The following is a 24,711-nucleotide window of genomic DNA, read 5'->3' as shown; positions in this document are numbered from 1 at the left end:
CCGATACTTAGTCAGTATGGCTCTCCTCCGGCAGAAGCAGCTAATATTAAACGACACGACAAAGAGTGCGTGCGAGAGAGACAGAAAATCAGTCTGAGCGTGACGTCGGGCGCTGCGTAGCCAGTGAAAATTGATTTGTTCCTTTTGGCTATAAAAATTATCTGATCTGATCCACATTCAGCAATCTGATAGATATGGTCGTTATCTATGATTCTGCGTTTTTAGTTTTCTCGAATCTGCAATATTGTGGATGCAACAGATTTTCGTTCTTTGTGTGGGCGGAAGGGGGTGGGGCGAAATTTTGAGATATACGTTTTATAGTGAGATCTAACAGGAGTGCGGATACCAAATTTGGTTACTCTAGCGTTAATAGTCTCTGAGATTTGTGAATATCCCCAGATTTTCGTCCTTTGCGGGGGCGGAAGGGGTTGTGGCGAAATTTTGAAACAAACTCGTCTCGGTCCGATATGTTTGGAGGGTGGATACCAAATTTGGTTGCTCTAGCTTTTATAGTCTCTGAGATCTAGGCGCTAATGTTTTACTCTAAGCAAAGCCACCTATGCTACGTGTGTGTTAGAGAGAGACAGGGCGAGAAAGAATGAAATTGTTTTCTTGATTCTGGCTATAATAATTATACGATCTGACTGAGATTTTACGATCTAGAACATATAGTCATCCTCTACGATTCTGCGTTTTTGGTTTTATCGTATCTTTAAAAATGTAGATGCCACAGATTTTCGTCCTTTGTGGGGGCGGAAGTGGGCGGGGCGAAGTTTTGAAATATTTTTGTAGCAGTGACATATCACAGAAGTCTGGATCCAAAACATCGTTGCTCTAGATCTTATAGTCTTTGAGCACTAGGCGCTAATAGGGACGGACAGACGGACAGACGGACGGACGGACAGACGGACAGACAGACAGGGCTCAATCGACTCGGCTATTGATGCTGATCAAGAGTATATATACTTTATGGGGTCGGAAACGATTCCTTCTGGACGTTCCACACATCCATTTTCACCACAAATCTAATATACCCCAATACTCATTTTGAGTATCGGGTATAAAAACCAGATGACTTTTTGGAAATTTTAGCTTATGGGTATTTTTCTGAGACCTATGTATTTCTGTAGGTATCGAAACAAAGGCTGCACATTCATATAAAACTCTGTCATTGTATAACTAAAGCAATTACATTTGGATGATGCAATTCCCTCACGAATCAGTTCCCCTATGAACATACTTCCATGTGTATGTGGGTCATGTATACCTAGCGCCACAAGAAATTTAATTACCATAGACTCACCCGCACCGCTCTGGCTGCGTAATGAGCAAAAAGACTGAGCACTTACTCGTTAAATGCTTCCTTAAACAATAAATGCAAAATAAACGAGGGGGAACGTTGTGAGTTGCTGCGGACACCGCAACTCTACAGTTATACCCGATACTAAGTCAGTATGGCTCTCCTCCGGCAGACGCCGCTAATATTAAACGACACGACAAAGAGTGCGTGCGAGAGAGACAGAAAATTAGTCTGAGCGTGACGTCGGGCGCTGCGTAGCCAGTGCAAATTGATTTGTTTCTTTTGGCTATAAAAATTATCTGATCTAAACCAGATTCAGCAATCTGATAGATATGGTCGTTATCTATGATTCTTCGTTTTTAGTTTGCTCGAGTGTGCAATATTGTGGATGCAACAGATTTTCGTCCTTTGTGGGGGCGGAAGGGGGTGGGGCGTAATTCTCAGAAATACGTTTTATAGTGAGATCTAACAGAAGTGCGGATACCAAATTTGGTTACTCTAGCCTTAATAGTCTCTGAGATTTTTGGATGCCCCAGATTTTCGTCCTTTGCGGGGGCGGAAGGGGGTGTGGTGAAATTTGGACACGAAACGGTCAAGGTCCGATATCACAGGAGTGTGGATACCAAATTTGGTTGCTCTGGCTCTTATAGGTTCTAAGATCCTTGAACTCATATTTTGCAATTGGCAAAACCGACCATGAAACCTTTGTGTTAGAGAGAGACAGAGCGAGAAAGAATGAAATTGTTTTCTTGATTCTGGCTATAATAATTATACGATCTGACTGAGATTTTACGATCTAGAACATATAGTCATCCTCTACGATTCTGCGTTTTTGGTTTTATCGTATCTTTAAAAATGTAGATGCCACAGATTTTCGTCCTTTGTGGGGGCGGAAGTGGGCGGGGCAAAGTTTTGAAATATTTTTGTAGCAGTGACATATCACAGAAGTCTGGATCCAAAACATCGTTGCTCTAGATCTTATAGTCTTTGAGCACTAGGCGCTGAAGGGGACGGACAGACGGACGGACGGACAGACGGACAGACGGACAGACAGACAGGGACGTTACACACATCCACTTTTACCACAAATCTAATATACCCCAATACTCATTTTGAGTATCGGGTATAAAAGCAGAGTGCCTGCTAATTGTATTAGTGCTTGTGCGCAGGCAGCACAGCCATCTAAATTTCTGACATACGGCCAAAAGGAGACACAAGCTTCCAGAAGTTTTGGCCCGCATTAGGACAACTTTTCAGCAACCAGAACGTGGCATCGAGGCGATACCTCCTCATCAAGCAATTTTTCATATCGCAGCCTGACATGCACTTTATGTTCGGCAGCAGCTTCCTGAAGATAACACAAACGGTCAAATAATATCACGTTCTCACAGAGCTTCTAAATAATTCAAAAACAAGCCGCTAATCATTTTATGAATAAGTTAAGTAAAATCGCAAATCCATTACCTGCATGGCTGTCTGCTTGTTTATCGGTGTATTTGTCGCTTATTGCTATAAAGCGCGTTTTGTGTGTAGGTTGCCACTCTAGCGGAGCGCCTGTCTCCTTTGAGAACAACTGAAATTTTCTCACTATCTCCCAAAATGCATCCTGATTTTCATGAGACGGAAGGATACACTTTTTTGGTTTTACCAATTCATTAGAGTGTCGAACGGAATCCCCCAGTGCACGCGTGTACATCTGATCTCCGTGCTCAGCGTGTTCTTCGTAACTTGTTCGCCGCCAGCGAGCACGCGTTTGTTGGCATGCTAGTCCAAGAAATGGACGATTAAGATATAATGCTTTTTTACATGCTTCTACCGCCTTGCGCATGGCAATGCTAAGCGGAAAATTTACGAAATTAGGCTGATCAGTGCTATTAACTCCCCCGCCAACAGACTGCAAAGCTAATTTGTGGTAACAACAGGGCATAATGTGAAGACTTCGCACACGATCCATTTTCAAAAATATTCGCTTTGCGTTAATACTCAAATCCGCACAAGCATGCAAGCCTATTATCGACATAGATTTCACCTCCAAAAAGCCGTTATTTTTCGCTAGAGCCAGTGAGTGTGTGTCGATATAAGCCCCTGAGTCAGCGTCAACATATTTTTGCTGGTAGCTAATTGACTTTGTGGCTGCCGATGGTAACCACTGACGACACCGGCTACGTGCCGCCTCCACTCGTGTTTCATCTGCTTCCAATCCAAGTATAGAGCAATTCGGGTCCAGTTCGAATAATGCTTGACTTAGATAGCCCAATCCTGAACCCAAGTCAACCAAAATTTGCTCGTTTAGGCAATGAGTGTGAATGTGAGTGGCAAAATGTTTGATTTCATGCTGTTTTTTTTGTCGATATCCTGCGCTTACTGGTGGTTTGGCGTCCCGTTACTTCGAAAAAGCTGTGGTCGAAAGTTTCTTTTGTTGTCAGAGAGGCCAGATTTTTCCGGAAGCTTAATAATGATGTGGGGAAAGCGTCCAAGTTCTCGTGAATAAATGGAAATTCATTAAGCTTTTCGTTTGATACTGCAAGAAAATAGTTTTTCATATCCAGCGGCATTGATTCTATTGAAACAAGACATTCTGTGTTGGCTTTGCGATAAACCCAGGAGTAGGAACTCAAAAAATCGACTACTGATTCGAAATACGTCTCAGGATTGGTAAACGTGTTGGGCATGGCCATTGCTAAGGGATAAAAAAGATAGAAAAATGTAATATTATTTTTCCACTTTATTTAGCTACTAATATTTTTTCATAGTACATATACTATACATATAAATATTTAACAAAAGTGAAACACATCGTCTTAACGTTCCATTAAGGAAATACATCGAAATAACAACAATGGATTTATGAAGGGTGGCTGAAAAAGTATGAAAAAGTCTTCCTACGGATATTTTTGAGAACAGTCGAAATTTTAAATACGAATATCTAGGCTATGATTTTCCATTTCTGACTAGCTTCCAGTTCCAAACTTTCATTGGCTGGTCCCAAAATGCATTTTCCATAATTTTTTGATTTCTCCTTAAAGTAACGTTCAATCATGTCGTGGAGTTCATCAATAGTTATAGATAGCATTCGAGAGAGATATTTCACAAACATCTCTTGCGATACTTCATACAAGAAATAATCAATCCCAATATTTCCGGGTGCAATTGGCGAGTCCAGCTGCTGTAGTACTCCGAGTTTCGCCTCAAATGAGGCCTGCTGATCAATCTTACTCTCCGAATGCAACCACTCATATGTTTTTTCAAACGCATCTAGCGTTTTTGCGGAATGGGGGTCACGATAGCTATAGAAGCTAAGAATTCCATCTGAACTTATCTTAGCGCCCGCTCCGTAGGCCCCATTCTGTTCGCGAACCACAGGCAGAAGATACTTAGCCGACACAAGCTTGGCAAGAACGCGCAATGTGGGATGATCTTTATGCAAATATGGGACTGCAAAGAATGCTTTTGCACAGTAGTTGACTGGTATGTTCATGAGGTATTGTTGACAGCTTGGATGTAAGAGTGTAATTTCGCTACTCTCATTCGTTTTTTCTAGAGTGGACAATGTCCCCAAAAAATTCTTCAAATGTTCTAAGGCCGTTGGTAGGTATGATTCTGAGCTGTTGATCGCTACACGCATATTGCTCTTATTAAAAACCTTTGTGCCTATTGACTTTAACTGGTCTCGAATGTCCGCAGTGTTGATTTGCTGCACAAAATTCTTCATGAAATCTATGTGATCAACTCCTGATAACAGAGACTTCAATTTACTTGCATTACTAACTAACGCTGCCGCTCCTAACATAGCGTATAAGTGACCAGAGCTAGCGATGCCTATTGATATATTGGATATGTTGTTTTCAATAAGCATTTTCAGACGGTCTTCAAGCTTAAAGTTTCGCAGCAAATCTTGGCACAGTAAAAACATATCAGGCACATTTTATCTAGTGCATGTGTTGTCATCATCAAGCTCAGCCGGTAGCTTTTGGCGTCTTCAACATTTTCGACGAAATTTAACTTGAAGTCAATTCCAGCAGTCTTAGAGAGTACGAGTTTGTCAAATTCACGGAAATCATGCTGGGTGGTTCCCATGTCATTGATAATATTGCAAAATAATGGTACGAGCGTTACTTCATCTTCACTCAGACCAGTTATATTAAATAGACATTTAAAATAAGTAATCTCGTTGGTCGGAACTTTGCAAATTTGAGTTTGAACTTCTTCAATAGTTTGGATGCTTAACTTTGGCCAATTCGGTGACTTCTTCACATCGCTAAGCGTAAGACAGGGCAAAAGTTCAGTATTCGGTGCAGCCTTTTGAGAGGCGTCCAATTTCAACCCATTCTGATATATTTTTTCCAACTTTTCATTATCGAGCGCACTAGTTTTCTGCTTTAGCATTTCCAATTCAGCCTGTTTAAAGTTTTCCTCGTACAACTCGTCAGGCGACATCGTAAGTGTAAGTTTGTGCGAATTATATACAAACTATTTGTTCATTTTTTCTTGGAAATAATTCTTATTCTGCCTTAAACATGTTCGCAGCCTTGCTATCATATCCGAAACCCGAAGGTTGCTAACTACATCGCCATCATGGTTCCAAAGTGCTGTTGAGTTAAATAACAAAGCATTGCCAAAATGTGGACTTTGATGTTTTAGTGACAATTCAAGATTATGGAGAATACTTTCTACATGTTGGGGCTCAAATCCCTCTTTCATGGCTTTGCATATAGTTTGGCTAAAGATGTCGTTGAATTTTTTGAATTCTTCAACACGCAGGTCTTGCAACCCCACAACGAATGCCGTATCCTTGGTGTCTGAAGAATACCCTGTACTCTGGTTGTAGCCCCCGGAAAAGTTTGGTTCTATTAGGCTCTTGTAAAAGGCAGAGTTAGGTCCACGGATCAATATTTCGGATAGGACCTTTAATTCAAAGGTTTCCTGTATGTTGGTCATGTCGCACATAAGCACAGCAATGGCAATTTGGTTCTGTCGATCAAAAGCAGCGCCCATATTGTCCAGTCTGCTGGAAATGTGTACATGCCGTGGCTGTGACCATCGAGTTGTAGAGGGATACGGCTATAAGAGTTGTCTACTCTGGTGTGCAGAGATAAATATTCTTTATCAATAAGCGAGAGGGTCTTTGTCAAATCGAAAGAACCATAAGAGTATACACGGGCGTTACTTGGATGATAATATTTGCGATGGAACTCAATTAAATCCGTGTGCGTTAATTTGGGTATCTCCAATGGATTTCCTCCGGATACATGTCCATACGTGTGGTCAGGTAAAATATTATTTAGGAGATTCTGTCCAAAAACCAAAGAGTTCTCCGAAAACGCGACTTTCATTTCATTATAAACCACACCCTTGATGACCAGTTCAGACTTCCGATTATGTAAGTCCTTGTTCTCTAATCGCCAACCCTCTTGAAGAAAATCCAAATACGCAAGGTTAGGGCTATAATAAAGAATTTTCAATATTTTTTTATGTTTTAACATATGTATGTGGACTTACTTAAAAACCGCATCCAAGTAAATACTCTGTAAATTCCTAAAGTCCACTTCATTCATGGTTGAAAAAGGATAGAGTTTGTAATCTGGACCTGTCATGGCATTCATGAACGTAGCTACAGAGCGATTAAGCATCTTGAAGAATGGGTCACGGACGGGATAGTTTTTTGAGCCACATAAGGCTAGATGTTCCAAAATATGCGGAAGACCAGTGGAGTCAAAAGGTGTTGTCCGAAAATTGATCGAGAAAACATTGTTTGCGTCATTTCGATCGATATGCCATAGTAAAAAATTAAAATGGCAACACGCGATTGAGCTGCAGTTACATCAGCCGGAATCCATTGAATTCACATATGTAAATTTGTTTTTTTCTATGTTATAAATGAGTTCCGATGACAATATTTTCAGAAAAATAAATATACACATATCGAGTTACTAAATTGATTTAATTTACCTATGAAACAAACAAGATTATTTTTAGTTTATAAATTCAACAAAGTTTTTCTGGACTAGAATATGTGTGACCAAGTCTTTTTAAGGAGACGATTATAGTTATCGGTATCAGCTGTTTATATATATGAATCAGTGCTGCCATTTTAGCCTATTTAAGGTTAGATCTACTTATTGGAAAACGGAAATGATTAGTCCCTTGGCAGAATACAGATGAAACTACAAAGCTTCGGTCAGAAGTACTGACTTATAAAGATGCTGGCAAAAACCAACCTTTTGGAGAAATCGCTTTATTTGGCATTGGAATTTTAAGTGCACCGTGGTCAAATGCTGTGATTGAACGGGTATTCAGTCAAATGAATATCGTTAAGACCAAACTTAGGAACAAAATTACTGTTAAATATTAAATATAAGGTTTGTTTTAGAAATATTTAATTTTGTTATGTATACGACTAAAATTCTTTTAAAATTAAGCGGATATGGGTTGCGCCGTCATGTGGCCGCAACTACCAATTACCAGGAAATATTTAAATTTAATACATTCCAGCGATAAAAATACGGATTGGATTAATAGCGAATTGGATGAAATAATAACACAATTTAAAGTGTATATATCTATGTGCTGCTTTATTCGTAGCCTATTTTTTAGCCTGTTTTTTTTTTTACAATTTTAAGCTTGTTCTAGCTTGTATTTTTGTGAAATCTAGCATATTTATCTAAGTGCTATTGTTTTAATTACTAATTAATTGTTTTATCATTTAAGTATATAAAAAATTTCAAAATCTAGCGAATAACATGGAGATCTGATAATGTTCGTATCTATGACTTAACCTGCCAACAGGCACAGCTAAATTATTGGGCGCGTTCTCCAACAGAACTTTCTCAGGGAACAGTAATGAATATGATACAATAGTGTCGATTATTAATGACGTTCACGCATACATTCGAGCAACAGATATAGCGTAAATATGGTACGTTCCATATGATGCATTTCTTTTGGCCTTTTTCGATAGCCGACATATCGTTAAGAATGAGCAAAAGAATATAAACGTAAACAAAGCCAAATTAATTCTTCTGCTGATAAAAAGTATAAAAAATTTGATTTTTAATTTATAATTTGGATTTGAGCAAAATATAAGCAAACGGCTGCTTGTTCCAATATAGATTTGTTCTGAGCCGATTATATTTACAACTTCGGCTCAGCACACTTAGCACATCCCGGGGGAATGGTAGGATTTTTTTAAAGATGTGAAACCTCGATTCACACTATCACCATCCATCAAAAAGCAGCTTATGAGCATAAAATTAAAAGTTTTGGTCTGAATTGTGAAATTTTCACAATTTTAAATTATTAAATTGACTAACTAATTGGCTATAATAAAACAATACAAACATAGATATGGCACCCTCAACTTGATGAAGTATTTGAAGTGCTCATCCTGTAATTTCTGCTGCTCCTTCGGGTCTTCAAGCATTTTCCGAACAAGATTTTTTCTTGTAAAGGGCGTGAAGAATAAGATTATTTTTTATTATTATTATTATTTATTTATTATTATTATGGCGCTGCGTAGCCACTGCAAATTCATTTGTTCATTTTAGATATAAAAATGATCAGATATGGTTCCTTATAATTGTGCGTTTTTAGTTTACTCGTATCATCATTAGCTCTTATAGTCTCTGAGATCTATGCGCTCACTTTCTGCGATAGGTAAAGTCGACCATGAAACGTGTGTGCTAGAGAGAGACAGAGAGAGAAAGAATGAAATTGTTTTCATCATTCTGGCTGTAAAAATGATACGATTTGGCTCACATTCTGCAGTCTAAAAGATATAGTCCTTCTTTACGATTCTGCGTTTTTTGTCTTTTCGTATCTTTGAAATTGTTAATGCAACTGATTGTCGCTCTTTGTGGGGGCGAAAGTCGGCTGGGGGAAGTTTTGAAATATATTTGTAACAGTGACATATCACAGAAGTCTGGATACAAAATGTCGTTGGTCCATCTCTAATAGTCTCTGAGCACTAGGTGCACATAGCGACGCACAGACGGACAATCGACTCGCCTATTGCTGATCAAAAATATATATATATATCTAATATACCCCTGTACTCATTTTGAGTATCGGGCATAAAAAAATAAAGCGTAAACAGAGATGAAATTCGCATGGAACCGATATGAAATTACCTTTTTTTCACGATGAAATTGATTTGCTATTGTTTGTTCCTTACCAAGTGTTTATAATTTATTGTAAGATATGAATATTAGCTTATAAGATTTGAATATTAGTTTAAGATTTACTCATCGATAGTATTATAAGAAATACCGATGTACTCGATATATCGATACTTGTCCTCGACAAGTATCGATATGCAAACACACATTCATTCGAATACGCCGATCAAGAAAGAAGAACATATAATAAAACCGTGCTATTAAAAGTTTACATAGCGATGCCCTTAAAGTTATTGAAGTAAAATTAGTTCATAAGAAAAATATCAATGCGAAGCAACACACATCATTAAGTTCGTTAAAGCAAAAAGCTATTAGTTTAACCTGCGCGTCTTTATTCACCGAACGTAAAAATAATATTAACATAAGACTATATGATAAGTTAGATGGTAATCAATCAGAAAGAAGCGAGCTAATCAAACGTTCTAGTCCATTTAAAAATCAGACACAAGAAAACTCAAGGAATGACAAAATGGCCATCGAGAATATGAATCAAGTCGACGAATTCAGTAACTTTTGTGCGTCGGTAGAGATTGATGAAGAGGAACATATTAACGTAGGTTTCGAATTTGGCCTCACTCTTGCAGAAAAGTGTAGGGAAGTTATTAAGACATACTATTTACACAAAGAATTTGACTTTAAAGCACCACCAAAGTATCAGATGCAGATTCGTGTAACAGAAACAACACCATTTCATTGTACTCCGCGTCGTTTATCCTACCATGAGAGAGAGAAAGTAGCTGAAATAGTAGATGATCTGTTAGAAAAGAAAGTAATCCATCATAGTGAGTCTCCTTATGCTTCCCCGTTGGTCCTAGTCAAAAAAAAATCAGGAGAACTTCGAATGTGTGTCGATTACCGTGGTCTGAACAAACGAATTGTTAAAGATAATTTCCCGTTGCCCCTTATTGAGGACTGTCTTGAGTTTTTAGAAAACAAATAGGCGTAGAAGAAAAATCAGTTCCGTATACATCGTTTGTGACACCGCAAGGACAGTATGAGTACTTGAGAATGCCCTTTGGGTTAAAAAATGGATCCGCTATTTTTCAGAGATTTATTTCGGAGCTCTTGAGAGACTTTATTAGGAACAAAAGCATTGTAGTGTACATGGATGATATATTAGTAGCGACTAAAACAGTTGAAGAACACATGGATATATTAAAAAGACTATGCATTCGGTTTAGCGAGCAAAATTTAGAGATAAATCTAAAAAAGTGTAGGTTTGCCAATTGAAACATCGATTTCCTGGGGTATAAAGTTAATCAAAACGGAATAGTTCCTAGTGATTCCCATATTGAGGCCTTGAAAAAATACCCAGTCCCTCAAAATGTAAAAGCACTGCACTCATGCTTGGGATTCTTTTCGTATTTTCGACGTTTCATGTTGTCATTTGCGACGAAAGCTAAGCCCTTGGTGCAGTTGTTATAAGAAGGTGGTCCGTTTCCCATGAATAGAGAACAGGTGAAGACGTTTGAAACTCTTAAGAATGCGTTGGCAAATCCTCCGGTATTAGCCATTTTTAGCCCAAATAGAGAAACGGAATTACATACAGACGCAAGTTCATACGGTTATGGCGCAATACTGATGCAAAGACAAGATGATGGGAAGATGCACCCTGTGTCCTATTATTCCGGCAAAACAACAGAAAGAGAATCACGTTATCATAGTTTCGAACTAGAGACATTGGCTATAATTTATGCATTGAGGCGTTTTAGAGCATATTTGGAGCATAGGTCCTTCAAAATAATCACGGATTGTAATTCGTTAGTACAGACGTTAACCAGAAAGTCAATTAGTCCTAAGATAGCACGGTGGTCCCTAGAGTTAGAGAACTATGATTACTCCATTATGCACAGACCTGGGGCCAGTATGGCGCACGTTGATGCGCTGAGCAGACAAGATCAAGTGACGAATATGTTAGAGGATGGTTATAGAGTCAAATACGGTTTAGAAAAGTCTAATTTAGAAAAAGATGAGAGTAGAAAGCAATATAGAAGGAATAGTGTAAGTAGAGACAACACTGGTAGTGAGCATAGAGGTACCGTAGAGAACCCTGTGATTAAGTGTAGAGAATTAAATATCAATAGAGAGCGTAGTAGTACCGTACAGAACCCTGCGATTGAGTGTGGAGAATCAAGTGCATTAGGAAGTAGATTGGGAAATAGGTGGAAGTCTGATGATAGAGAGAACCTTGGTGGTGATTGTAGAGATAACATAGAGAATAGTGAATATAGGGAAAAGGATGGATGGAAGATTGAAATTAGAGATTTGAGCCAATGTAGAGGAAGCGTTAACGATGTGGTGGGGGAGTAAAGTACATAAGTAGTAGGAATTCAGATAAAGAGAAAAATGTGTTGAGGATACAGTAGAGAGGGACAAGTTAGAGTTTCAGGAAGAAAGATTACTAAAATCATTGATAGTTGGGGTAGTAGGTGCAACGCCAGAAGATGTTGATTTGATATTGCAAACAGAACAGATGCGAGACAAGGAAGTAGTTAGGATTCGAAAAATGCTAGAGGATGGAGTTGAAGTAGATTTTGAAATGATGAAATGATGGTATTGTTTACAAGAGGAGTTGTGAAAACAAACTATGTTTCTATGTACCAATGTGTATGGAAGAGCAGTTGATAAGGCGGTCACACGAAAAACTAGGACATCTGTCCGCAGAGAAGTGCGTGAGTGACCTTTTGAGGACCTACTGGTTTCCGTCAATGAGAAGTAAAGTGGCAAGGTTCATCAGAAACTGTCTACCGTGTATACTACACTCGATGCCTAAAACAATCCATAACAGAACGCTCCATCGTATCCCAAAGTCGTGTGTTCCTTTTCATACCCTACATGTTGATCATTTGGGTCCGTTGCCGAGTATTAGATCTAAGCGAAAACACCTCCTTGTGATAATAGATGCATTCACTAAGTTTGTCAAATTGTTCCCGGTTAATAGTACCAGCACGCGGGAAGCGAAGGATGCCTTAAGTAAATATTTTGATTTCTATAGTCGCCCTACTAGGATAATATCAGATCGTGGGACCTGTTTCACCTCGTTAGAGTTCTCTAGTTTTCTGCAGGAGAGAGGGATAGAGCACATTAAGGTAGCTACAGGTGCACCGCAGGCGAATGGCCAAGTGGAGCGGGTGAATCGTGTTCTTACTCCTATGTTAGGAAAACTGTCAGAGCCCCTTGTGCAAGCCGATTGGTATAGGTTGATGAGCAAGGTAGAGCACGCCATTAATAACTCCGTTAACAGCAGTACGAAAAAGACACCTAGCACATTGTTATTTGGAATACCCCAGAAAGGACCCGTTGTAGATAAATTAACCGAATACCTAGAGGAGAAGTTAGCGTCAGAACTTAGAGAGTTGGAAACTATAAGAGAAATAGCAAGTGAGAACATACGGTTGTCGCAGAAAAGAAATGAGAAGATGTATGCCCATAAACATAGAGCCCCATTAAAGTATGAACCTGGTGACTATGTAGCAGTCCGGCATGTGGACACAACACCGGGGATCAATAAGAAGTTCGCACCAAAGTATCGAGGACCGTACAGGATCAATAGAGTATTGGATAATGATCGTTATGAGGTTGTCGACATTGAGGACTGTCAGTTGACGCAAATGCCATTCCGAAGTATATTAGAACCAGGAAGGCTTAAACCCTGGGTAGAGTGTAAGGATAAAACCATGGTCTCATGTTGTTAATCGATGAAATAGTATGTTAAGTAAGACAATACCGAATAAGAAATGTTTAACCAACTGTGTGCCTTAGTGTGTAAATCGTGGGCGATCTGTAGTCAGGTTGCCCGAATGTAAGATATGAATATTAGTTTATAAGATTTGAATATTAGTATAAGATTTACTCATCGATAGTATTATAAGATATACCAATGTACTCGATATATCGATACTTGTCCTCGACAAGTATCGATATGCCAACACACATTCATTCGAATACGCCGATCAAGAAAGAAGAACATATAATAAAAACGTGCTATTAAAAGTTTACATTATATAGAATTAATTCCTGTGGATTTTTAGTGCACGTCAGTACATCTGGTCAAACTTTGCCGTTGGCGAAATATGTATATGAAACTCATCTGAGCAGCCAAAGCAAGACTAAATTGATTTCAGGAATACCCATACATTTTTTTCCATTATTTCATTTGGTATTTTTTTCAAATATTACAGTCTGTACTGACAATTACAGCTGCTGATATCATGATGCAATTATACTATTATAATTGTATTGTAATTGTATAATTGTAATTATACTATTATAATTGCATCATGGCTGATATAACATTGTGGTGTAAGTTTTTTTTTGTTTCGGAACTTGAAAAATGAGTTCAGATATTGACCCTGATTATTCGTAACTTACGGCAAAGACAAACAAAGACATCCAATGATAACAATGTGGCTATTGAATCCGAGAAGAACAAGCGAAAAGGAAAGAAAAGAGGTCAAAATTAAGGGAAAAATAGTGCTTATGATGAGTATGGAATTATTCGCTTGTAAGGAAGCGATCCTGGGATGGGGTACATATCTCAGTCTACTCCAGGGTCGAAATTACAGTAATATTTATAATTTGCCGGGACTCCGTATTTCGGATCGATGATGGGGGACGGGGCAGCAGTCCCGCGGACGGGAGCGATAGTAGCGTGGGACAGGGCCGTTGGTTTCACCGAGGGCTCTCCGGTTATCGCCGAATAGAGCCTTCAGGACCCCACCGAACTCAGAATCAATACGGAGGTCTTTACTATGCGACAATACCGACAAGTATCGCCGAGAGTACCTAGGCTATCGCCGGACGGTACTTACGGGACCCTGTCGGCCTAAGAACTACTACGCCGCGGAAGGGGAACTTTGCTATGCGGAAATACCGGCAAGTATCGCCGAGAGTGCCTAAGCTATCGCCGGACGGCACTTACGGGACCCTGTCGGCCTAAGAATTACTACGAGGGTCAGGGATATCGACGAGCATCACCGAGAGTGCCTAGGCAATCGCCGGATAGCACTTACGGGACACTGTCGAACTAAGAATTACCACGGGGGGTCAGGGATATCGACAAGCATCGCCGAGGGTGCCTAGGCAATCGCCGGATAGCACTTACGGGACGCTGTCGAACTAAGAATTACTACAAGGGTCGGGGGTACCGGCAAGCATCGCCGAGAGTGCCTAGGCAATCGCCGGATAGCACTTACGGGACACCGCCGAACTAAGAATTACTACGAGTACGAGAATACCGACGCTCATCGCCGAGAGCGCTTAGGAAATCGCTGGATAGCACTCACGAGACACTATCGGGCTAAACATTACTGCGAAAATCTTTATCATACAGGGCAGGTATCGCCGAGAGGGCTTAGGCAATCGCCGGACAGCCCCTTCGGGACCCAGGGAACTACGGGGATCAGGCGAGACACCAACAGGAGTCACCGGGGGGCGCTTAGACGATCGTCGGATAGCGGCCTCGGGACCCTGCGGGGTCACAAACTACTGGAGGGAATCATGCGGAGGGAACAACGACAGGTATCACCGAGAACGCATAGGCAATCGCCGGACAGCGGCCTCAGGATCCTGTCGGGCTACGAACTACTGGATGGAATCACACAGACTCGGGGAAGAGGCGGGAGGAAAGGCAGAGAAGATGAAGCCCCCGGCCTCCAGGTTCCCTAGTGTATAGATTGTTGGAGGTCGTGCTATGTTTCTGTTATATTCGTTACATTTCACTTTATTCTTTCTTGGTTCCCTACCTATCGCACCGCTCAGCAGCCCGTATACACGTCTAGAGACTAGCTTACCCTTGAACTCCCACGCTTGTACTCGTCGAAAGCCTCCTCTTCCCCGTGGGTGCAGCGTAGATGCAGGATCTCCTCTCGGTAAGTGTAGTATCGATGCAGGGTCTTCTCCCCGTAAGCGCAGCGTCGATGCCGGATCTTCCCCGTGTCACTGATAGCGTTGGCGTGGATCCGGGCCTCCACGTGTTTTTACTTTTTCCAAGCCACTCGAATTTTTCCGCGAACACGTCCGCGAACCCTGTGATTAAGTGAAGAGAATTAAATATCAATAGAGAGCATAGTAGTACCGTACAGAACCCTGCGATTGAGTGTGGAGAATCAAGTGCAGTAGGAAGTAGATTGGGAAATAGGTGGAAGTCTGATGATAGAGAGAACCTTGGTGGTGATTGTAGAGATAACATAGAGAATAGTGAATATAGGGAAAAGGATGGATGGAAGATTGAAATTAGAGATTTGAGACAATGTAGAGGAAGCGTTAACGATGTGGTGGGGGAGTAAAGTACATTAGTAGTAGGAATTCAGATAAAGAGAAAAAATGTGTTGAGGATACAGTAGAGAGGGACAAGTTAGAGTTTCAGGAGGAAAGATTACTAAAATCATTGATAGTTGGGGTAGTAGGTGCAACGCCAGAAGATGTTGATTTGATATTGCAAACAGAACAGATGCGAGACAAGGAAGTAGTTAGGATTCGAAAAATGCTAGAGGATGGAATTGAAGTAGATTTTGAAATGATGAAATGATGGTATTGTTTACAAGAGGAGTTGTGAAAACAAACTATGTTTCTATGTACCAATGTGTATGGAAGAGCAGTTGATAAGGCGGTCACACGAAAAACTAGGACATCTGGCCGCAGATAAGTGCGTGAGTGACCTTTTGAGGACCTACTGGTTTCCGTCAATGAGAAGTAAAGTGGCAAGGTTCATCAGAAACTGTCTACCGTGTATACTACACTCGATGACTAAAACAATCCATAACAGAACGCTCCATAGTATCCCAAAGTCATGTGTTCCTTTTCATACCCTACATGTTGATCATTTGGGTCCGTTGCCGAGTATTAGATCTAAGCGAAAACACCTCCTTGTGGTAATAGATGCATTCACTAAGTTTGTCAAATTGTTCCCGGTTAATAGTACCAGCACGCGGGAAGCGAAGGATGCCTTAAGTAAATATTTTGATTTCTATAGTCGCCCTACTAGGATAATATCAGATCGTGGGACCTGTTTCACCTCGTTAGAGTTCTCTAGTTTTCTGCAGGAGAGAGGGATAGAGCACATTAAGGTAGCTACAGGTGCACCGCAGGCGAATGGCCAAGTGGAGCGGGTGAATCGTGTTCTTACTCCTATGTTAGGAAAACTGTCAGAGCCCCTTGAGCAAGCCGATTGGTATAGGTTGATGAGCAAGTTAGAGCACGCCATTAATAACTCCGTTAACAGCAGTACGAAAAAGACACCTAGCACATTGTTATTTGGAATACCCCAGAAAGGACCCGTTGTAGATGAATTAACCGAATACCTAGAGGAGAAGTTAGCGTCAGAACTTAGAGAGTTGGAAACTATAAGAGAAATAGCAAGTGAGAACATACGGTTGTCGCAGAAAAGAATGAGAAGATGTATGCCCATAAACATAGAGCCCCATTAAAGTATGAAACCTAGTGACTATGTAGCAGTCCGGCATGTGGACACAACACCGGGGATCAATAAGAAGTTCGCACCAAAGTATCGAGGACCGTACAGGATCAATAGAGTATTGGATAATGATCGTTATGAGGTTGTCGACATTGAGGACTGTCAGTTGACGCAAATGCCATTCCGAAGTATATTAGAACCAGGAAGGCTTAAACCCTGGGTAGAGTGTAAGGATAAAACCATGGTCTCATGTTGTTAATCGATGAAATAGTATGTTAAGTAAGACAATACCGAATAAGAAATGTTTAACCAACTGTGTGCCTTAGTGTGTAAATCGTGGGCGATCTGTAGTCAGGTTGCCCGAATGTAAGATATGAATATTAGTTTATAAGATTTGAATATTAGTATAAGATTTACTCATCGATAGTATTATAAGATATACCAATGTACTCGATATATCGATACTTGTCCTCGACAAGTATCGATATGCCAACACACATTCATTCGAATACGCCGATCAAGAAAGAAGAACATATAATAAAACCGTGCTATTAAAAGTTTACATTATATAGAATTAATTCCTGTGGATTTTTAGTGCACGTAAGTACATCTGGTCAAACTTTGCCGTTGGCGAAATATGTATATGAAACTCATCTGAGCAGCCAAAGCAGGACTAAATTGATTTCAGGAATACCCATACATTTTTTTCCATTATTTCATTTGGTATTTTTTTCAAATATTACAGTCTGTACTGACAATTACAGCTGCTGATATCATGATGCAATTATACTATTATAATTGTATTGTAATTGTATAATTGTAATTATACTATTATAATTGCATCATGGCTGATATAACATTGTGGTGTAAGTTTTTTTTTGTTTCGGAACTTGAAAAATGAGTTCAGATATTGACCCTGATTATTCGTAACTTACGGCAAAGACAAACAAAGACATCCAATGATAACAATGTGGCTATTGAATCCGAGAAGAACAAGCGAAAAGGAAAGAAAAGAGGTCAAAATTAAGGGAAAAATAGTGCTTATGATGAGTATGGTATTATTCGCTTGTAAGGAAGCGATCCTGGGATGGGGTACATATCTCAGTCTACTCCAGGGTCGAAATTACAGTAATATTTATAATTTGCCGGGACTCCGTATTTCGGATCGATGATGGGGGACGGGGCAGCAGTCCCGCGGACGGGAGCGATAGTAGCGTGGGACAGGGCCGTTGGTTTCACCGAGGGCTCTCCGGTTATCGCCGAATAGCGCCTTCAGGACCCCACCGAACTCAGAATCAATACGGAGGTCTTTACTATGCGACAATACCGACAAGTATCGCCGAGAGTACCTAGGCTATCGCCGGACGGTACTTACGGGACCCTGTCGGCCTAAGAACTACTACGCCGCGGAAGGGGAACTTTGCTATGCGGAAATACCGGCAAGTATCGCCGAGAGTGCCTAAGCTATCGCCGGACGGCACTTACGGGACCCTGTCGGCCTAAGAATTACTACGACGCGGAAAGGGGAACTTTGCTATGCGGGGATACCGACAAGTATCGCCGAGAGTACCTAGGCTATCGCCGGACGGTACTTACGGGACCCTGTCGGCCTAAGAATTACTACGAGGGTCAGGGATATCGACGAGCATCACCGAGAGTGCCTAGGCAATCGCCGGATAGCACTTACGGGACACTGTCGAACTAAGAATTACCACGGGGGGGTCAGGGATATCGACAAGCATCGCCGAGGGTGCCTAGGCAATCGCCGGATAGCACTTACGGGACGCTGTCGAACTAAGAATTACTACAAGGGTCGGGGGTACCGGCAAGCATCGCCGAGAGTGCCTAGGCAATCGCCGGATAGCACTTACGGGACACCGCCGAACTAAGAATTACTACGAGTACGAGAATACCGACGCTCATCGCCGAGAGCGCTTAGGAAATCGCTGGATAGCACTCACGAGACACTATCGGGCTAAACATTACTGCGAAAATCTTTATCATACAGGGCAGGTATCGCCGAGAGGGCTTAGGCAATCGCCGGACAGCCCCTTCGGGACCCAGGGAACTACGGGGATCAGGCGAGACACCAACAGGAGTCACCGGGGGGCGCTTAGACGATCGTCGGATAGCGGCCTCGCGACCCTGCGGGGTCACAAACTACTGGAGGGAATCATGCGGAGGGAACAACGACAGGTATCACCGAGAACGCATAGGCAATCGCCGGACAGCGGCCTCAGGATCCTGTCGGGCTACGAACTACTGGATGGAATCACACAGACTCGGGGAAGAGGCGGGAGGAAAGGCAGAGAAGATGAAGCCCCCGGCCTCCAGGTTCCCTAGTGTATAGATTGTTGGAGGTCGTGCTATGTTTCTGTTATATTCGTTACATTTCACTTTATTCTTTCTTGGTTCCCTACCTATCGCACCGCTCAGCAGCCCGTATACACGTCTAGAGACTAGCTTACCCTTGAACTCCCACGCTTGTACTCGTCGAAAGCCTCCTCTTCCCCGTGGGTGCAGCGTAGATGCAGGATCTCCTCTCGGTAAGTGTAGTATCGATGCAGGGTCTTCTCCCCGTAAGCGCAGCGTCGATGCCGGATCTTCCCCGTGTCACTGATAGCGTTGGCGTGGATCCGGGCCTCCACGTGTTTTTACTTTTTCCAAGCCACTCGAATTTTTCCGCGAACACGTCCGCGAACCCTGTGATTAAGTGAAGAGAATTAAATATCAATAGAGAGCATAGTAGTACCGTACAGAACCCTGCGATTGAGTGTGGAGAATCAAGTGCAGTAGGAAGTAGATTGGGAAATAGGTGGAAGTCTGATGATAGAGAGAACCTTGGTGATGATTGTAGAGATAACATAGAGAATAGTGAATATAGGGAAAAGGATGGATGGAAGATTGAAATTAGAGATTTGAGACAATGTAGAGGAAGCGTTAACGATGTGGTGGGGGGAGTAAAGTACATTAGTAGTAGGAATTCAGATAAAGAGAAAAAATGTGTTGAGGATACAGTAGAGAGGGACAAGTTAGAGTTTCAGGAGGAAAGATTACTAAAATCATTGATAGTTGGGGTAGTAGGTGCAACGCCAGAAGATGTTGATTTGATATTGCAAACAGAACAGATGCGAGACAAGGAAGTAGTTAGGATTCGAAAAATGCTAGAGGATGGAATTGAAGTAGATTTTGAAATGATGAAATGATGGTATTGTTTACAAGAGGAGTTGTGAAAACAAACTATGTTTCTATGTACCAATGTGTATGGAAGAGCAGTTGATAAGGCGGTCACACGAAAAACTAGGACATCTGGCCGCAGATAAGTGCGTGAGTGACCTTTTGAGGACCTACTGGTTTCCGTCAATGAGAAGTAAAGTGGCAAGGTTCATCAGAAACTGTCTACCGTGTATACTACACTCGATGCCTAAAACAATCCATAACAGAACGCTCCATAGTATCCCAAAGTCATGTGTTCCTTTTCATACCCTACATGTTGATCATTTGGGTCCGTTGCCGAGTATTAGATCTAAGCGAAAACACCTCCTTGTGGTAATAGATGCATTCACTAAGTTTGTCAAATTGTTCCCGGTTAATAGTACCAGCACGCGGGAAGCGAAGGATGCCTTAAGTAAATATTTTGATTTCTATAGTCGCCCTACTAGGATAATATCAGATCGTGGGACCTGTTTCACCTCGTTAGAGTTCTCTAGTTTTCTGCAGGAGAGAGGGATAGAGCACATTAAGGTAGCTACAGGTGCACCGCAGGCGAATGGCCAAGTGGAGCGGGTGAATCGTGTTCTTACTCCTATGTTAGGAAAACTGTCAGAGCCCCTTGAGCAAGCCGATTGGTATAGGTTGATGAGCAAGTTAGAGCACGCCATTAATAACTCCGTTAACAGCAGTACGAAAAAGACACCTAGCACATTGTTATTTGGAATACCCCAGAAAGGACCCGTTGTAGATGAATTAACCGAATACCTAGAGGAGAAGTTAGCGTCAGAACTTAGAGAGTTGGAAACTATAAGAGAAATAGCAAGTGAGAACATACGGTTGTCGCAGAAAAGAAATGAGAAGATGTATGCCCATAAACATAGAGCCCCATTAAAGTATGAAACCTGGTGACTATGTAGCAGTCCGGCATGTGGACACAACACCGGGGATCAATAAGAAGTTCGCACCAAAGTATCGAGGACCGTACAGGATCAATAGAGTATTGGATAATGATCGTTATGAGGTTGTCGACATTGAGGACTGTCAGTTGACGCAAATGCCATTCCGAAGTATATTAGAACCAGGAAGGCTTAAACCCTGGGTAGAGTGTAAGGATAAAACCATGGTCTCATGTTGTTAATCGATGAAATAGTATGTTAAGTAAGACAATACCGAATAAGAAATGTTTAACCAACTGTGTGCCTTAGTGTGTAAATCGTGGGCGATCTGTAGTCAGGTTGCCCGAATGTAAGATATGAATATTAGTTTATAAGATTTGAATATTAGTATAAGATTTACTCATCGATAGTATTATAAGATATACCAATGTACTCGATATATCGATACTTGTCCTCGACAAGTATCGATATGCCAACACACATTCATTCGAATACGCCGATCAAGAAAGAAGAACATATAATAAAACCGTGCTATTAAAAGTTTACATTATATAGAATTAATTCCTGTGGATTTTTAGTGCACGTAAGTACATCTGGTCAAACTTTGCCGTTGGCGAAATATGTATATGAAACTCATCTGAGCAGCCAAAGCAGGACTAAATTGATTTCAGGAATACCCATACATTTTTTTCCATTATTTCATTTGGTATTTTTTTTCAAATATTACAGTCTGTACTGACAATTACAGCTGCTGATATCATGATGCAATTATACTATTATAATTGTATTGTAATTGTATAATTGTAATTATACTATTATAATTGCATCATGGCTGATATAACATTGTGGTGTAAGTTTTTTTTTGTTTCGGAACTTGAAAAATGAGTTCAGATATTGACCCTGATTATTCGTAACTTACGGCAAAGACAAACAAAGACATCCAATGATGACAATGTGGCTATTGAATCCGAGAAGAACAAGCGAAAAGGAAAGAAAAGAGGTCAAAATTAACGCACCGCTCAGCAGCCCGTATACACGTCTATAGACTAGCTTACCCTTGAACTCCCACGCTTGTACTCGTCGAAAGCCTCCTCTTCCCCGTGGGTGCAGCGTAGATGCAGGATCTCCTCTCGGTAAGTGTAGTATCGATGCAGGGTCTTCTCCCCGTAAGCGCAGCGTCGATGCCGGATCTTCCCCGTGTCACTGATAGCGTTGGCGTGGATCCGGGCCTCCACGTGTTTTTACTTTTTCCAAGCCACTCGAATTTTTCCGCGAATACGTCCGACTCCTACGACTGCTCCCAATCGACTTTTTTTTCGTTTTCCCAGCTCAGAGCCGGCGTTCTGCTGGCTCTCCGATCCAGCGTCAGCGTGGGCGGCTAGCGTCGTCATCTTCCGCGGCGGCAGAGGGCTGGCGCCGTCGTTCGGCGTCTACGCTGCGCCGGTGACTTTCGTCTCTCTGTCTCGCTGCTGGCGCGTCGTTACTTCGCTTTAGTTTTCCGCGTCTCTCTTCTGCCGTTGCTGCTGTGGGCTTACTGTTCCAGCGCTTCGTTGCTGCGTCGACGCTGGCGGCTTATCTTGGTGCTTTCGGCTCTTGGTGTATTTCTCTCTCTCTTTGGCTTCCGCTGCGTTGTTGTTGTCGGGTTTTGTTTCTTGGTGTATTCCTCCCCGTTTTGGCGTCGGTGCCGTTAGGTTTCGGTTCTTGGTGTATTCGTCGCCGTTGCTGTGTCGGTGCCGTTGGATTTCGATTCTTGGTGTATCCCTCTCCCTCTTTGGCCGCTGCTGCGTCGTTGTCGTTGGGTTTCTGCTTTCTCGGTGTATTCACGCCGTTGCTGCGTCGATGCCGTTGGTTTTCGGTCCTCGGTGTATTCCTCTCTCGTTTTGGCTGCTGCTGCGTCGTTTTTGTGGGGTTTTGGTTCTGAAAAGCCAGTGGCGTCCGCCGTGATCGCTACTTGCCCCCCCCCCCCCCCCCCCGCCCTTTAAAGAAGATAATAAGCTACGTGGGGCTTAGAGACCCCTCGGGCCGTATAATATATAAAATTAATGTCATGTAGCCTTCGTGGCCTTCCCCCTCCCCCCCTCCTTAACCTACAACTGAAAAGTCAATAAAGAAAAGTAAAAAATCTTAATTCTAATAACGTAATCTCGGGTCCCTCCAATGGGAAAATGACGGCGAACTGATGGGCGGAAAAAATGTGGGTGGAGCGTACGCTCCCTCACACGCTACAATTTATTAGAAATTTGCGACTGCATGAGCGAAGAGTGTGATGGATGCTGGTACGAATGTCCAAGCTGTGGTTCTACCAGGTGCGGTCCTACCTGTAGAGCTAATCGAAAGTTTTTCTACGAAGGAATTAACTACGATGGAAAAGACTTAACCTTAACCAATAAATTCCTTCCAAAATAAACTGAAAATTAGTTTAAAAATTAAAACGTCTATGTATGCCTATGACGCGAACCTAGATCAGGAATTAGTTTTAAGTACCAATAAATGTAAATTAATATTTTAAAAATACCATTTTCGTATGAAAGCCCAAAGAAAACCTAGTTATATTCAAATGTTCAATTTTCTAAAAAAATATTGAACAAAGCCACTACACCACAGCCACTACTACTAGATTAAAATGAAAATCTAGCCCTAAATAGATAATAGATAATCATTGTTGATATGATTAAACATTAAACACGGCACGATCAATATTTTTTTCCTAGCAATAAAGTCTATTCAATAGTACGGTGCAAGCTTAAAAATTTGTCTGGCAAACAGGAAGCATTAGAACCTACAGCACGACAATGTATGTTAAGAGTATCTACTATTTTCCCTATGACCACATCTACCAGATTGCCGAATCTGGATCAGATCGGGTCATTTTTATAGCCAAAAAGAACAAATCAATTTTCAGTGGCTACGCAGCGCCCGACGACACGTTCAAACTGATTTTCTGTCTCTCTCGCACGCTCTCTTTGTCGTGTCGCTTAATATTAGCGGCGTCTGCCGGAGGAGAGCCATACTGACTAAGTATCGGGTATAAATGTAGAGTTGCGGTCTCCGCAGCAACTCACAAAGTTCCCCCTCGTTTTCTTCTTGAGTTGTCAACTTAAACTTCTCTCGAAAACTATATATTTTAAAGGTATAAATCGCCGTATACATCCATCGTGGATGGTGCATTGGTCCAGGGAGTCGGAAAAATTACCTTTCGGAACCAATCGTAAACAAATTCGAGTTAACTCTAACGATTTAACGTAATCAGCACGCGCATGAGTTTTCTCAATTCAACTTGACAGAAGTACTGATCAGTCGCACCAAACTTAAACTTGATTTTTTTCAATAGTTTTCCAGGAATCTTTAAATCTGGCAAAGAGTGCAACGTTTGTACCTGATGTAGCTTCGGCACATGACTCAAATGCTGCCCGCAAATTTCACTGCTGTGATGTCAGCATGGGAGGTATAAGAGTCTTTATTATAATAATTTCTCTAGGCGGAAGGTAGCGCCCTGTAGTTGTCAACTACTCCCAATTTCATTCCCATTCACCCATTCATTTTGGGTAGACGAGGGTGGCAATTCGATATTTATACCCGATACTCAAAATGAGTATTGGGGTATACAAGATTTTTGGTAAAAGTGGATGTGTGTAACGTCCTGAAGGAATCGTTTCCGACCCCATAAAGTATATATATTCTTGATCAGCATCAATAGCCGAGTCGATTGAGCCC

At 41.5% G+C, this 24,711-nt stretch overlaps 2 protein-coding genes across 2 annotated transcripts; both read right to left on the bottom strand.

The window, feature by feature from the left end:
- Positions 1-4,261: 4,261 nt before the first annotated feature.
- On the bottom strand, positions 4,262-5,759 carry LOC117190666 (presequence protease, mitochondrial-like). The gene has a single exon (XM_033395730.1). The coding sequence runs from the start codon at positions 5,735-5,737 to the stop codon at positions 5,159-5,161; it is 579 nt and encodes a 192-aa protein (XP_033251621.1). The 5' UTR covers positions 5,738-5,759; the 3' UTR covers positions 4,262-5,158.
- Positions 5,760-5,919: 160 nt separating this feature from the next.
- Positions 5,920-7,325, bottom strand: LOC117190665 (presequence protease, mitochondrial-like). The gene is made up of 3 exons (XM_033395728.1): positions 7,250-7,325; positions 6,800-7,166; positions 5,920-6,742 (listed from the first exon to the last, which is right to left on the bottom strand). The coding sequence occupies exons 2-3, from the start codon at positions 6,928-6,930 to the stop codon at positions 6,235-6,237; spliced, it is 639 nt and encodes a 212-aa protein (XP_033251619.1). The 5' UTR covers positions 6,931-7,166; positions 7,250-7,325; the 3' UTR covers positions 5,920-6,234.
- Positions 7,326-24,711: the final 17,386 nt, after the last annotated feature.

This window comes from Drosophila miranda, assembly GCF_003369915.1.
Source record: "Drosophila miranda strain MSH22 chromosome Y unlocalized genomic scaffold, D.miranda_PacBio2.1 Contig_Y1_pilon, whole genome shotgun sequence".
Classification (NCBI taxonomy): Eukaryota; Metazoa; Arthropoda; class Insecta; order Diptera; family Drosophilidae; genus Drosophila; species Drosophila miranda.
This window is presented reverse-complemented; position numbering and strand designations above follow the sequence as displayed.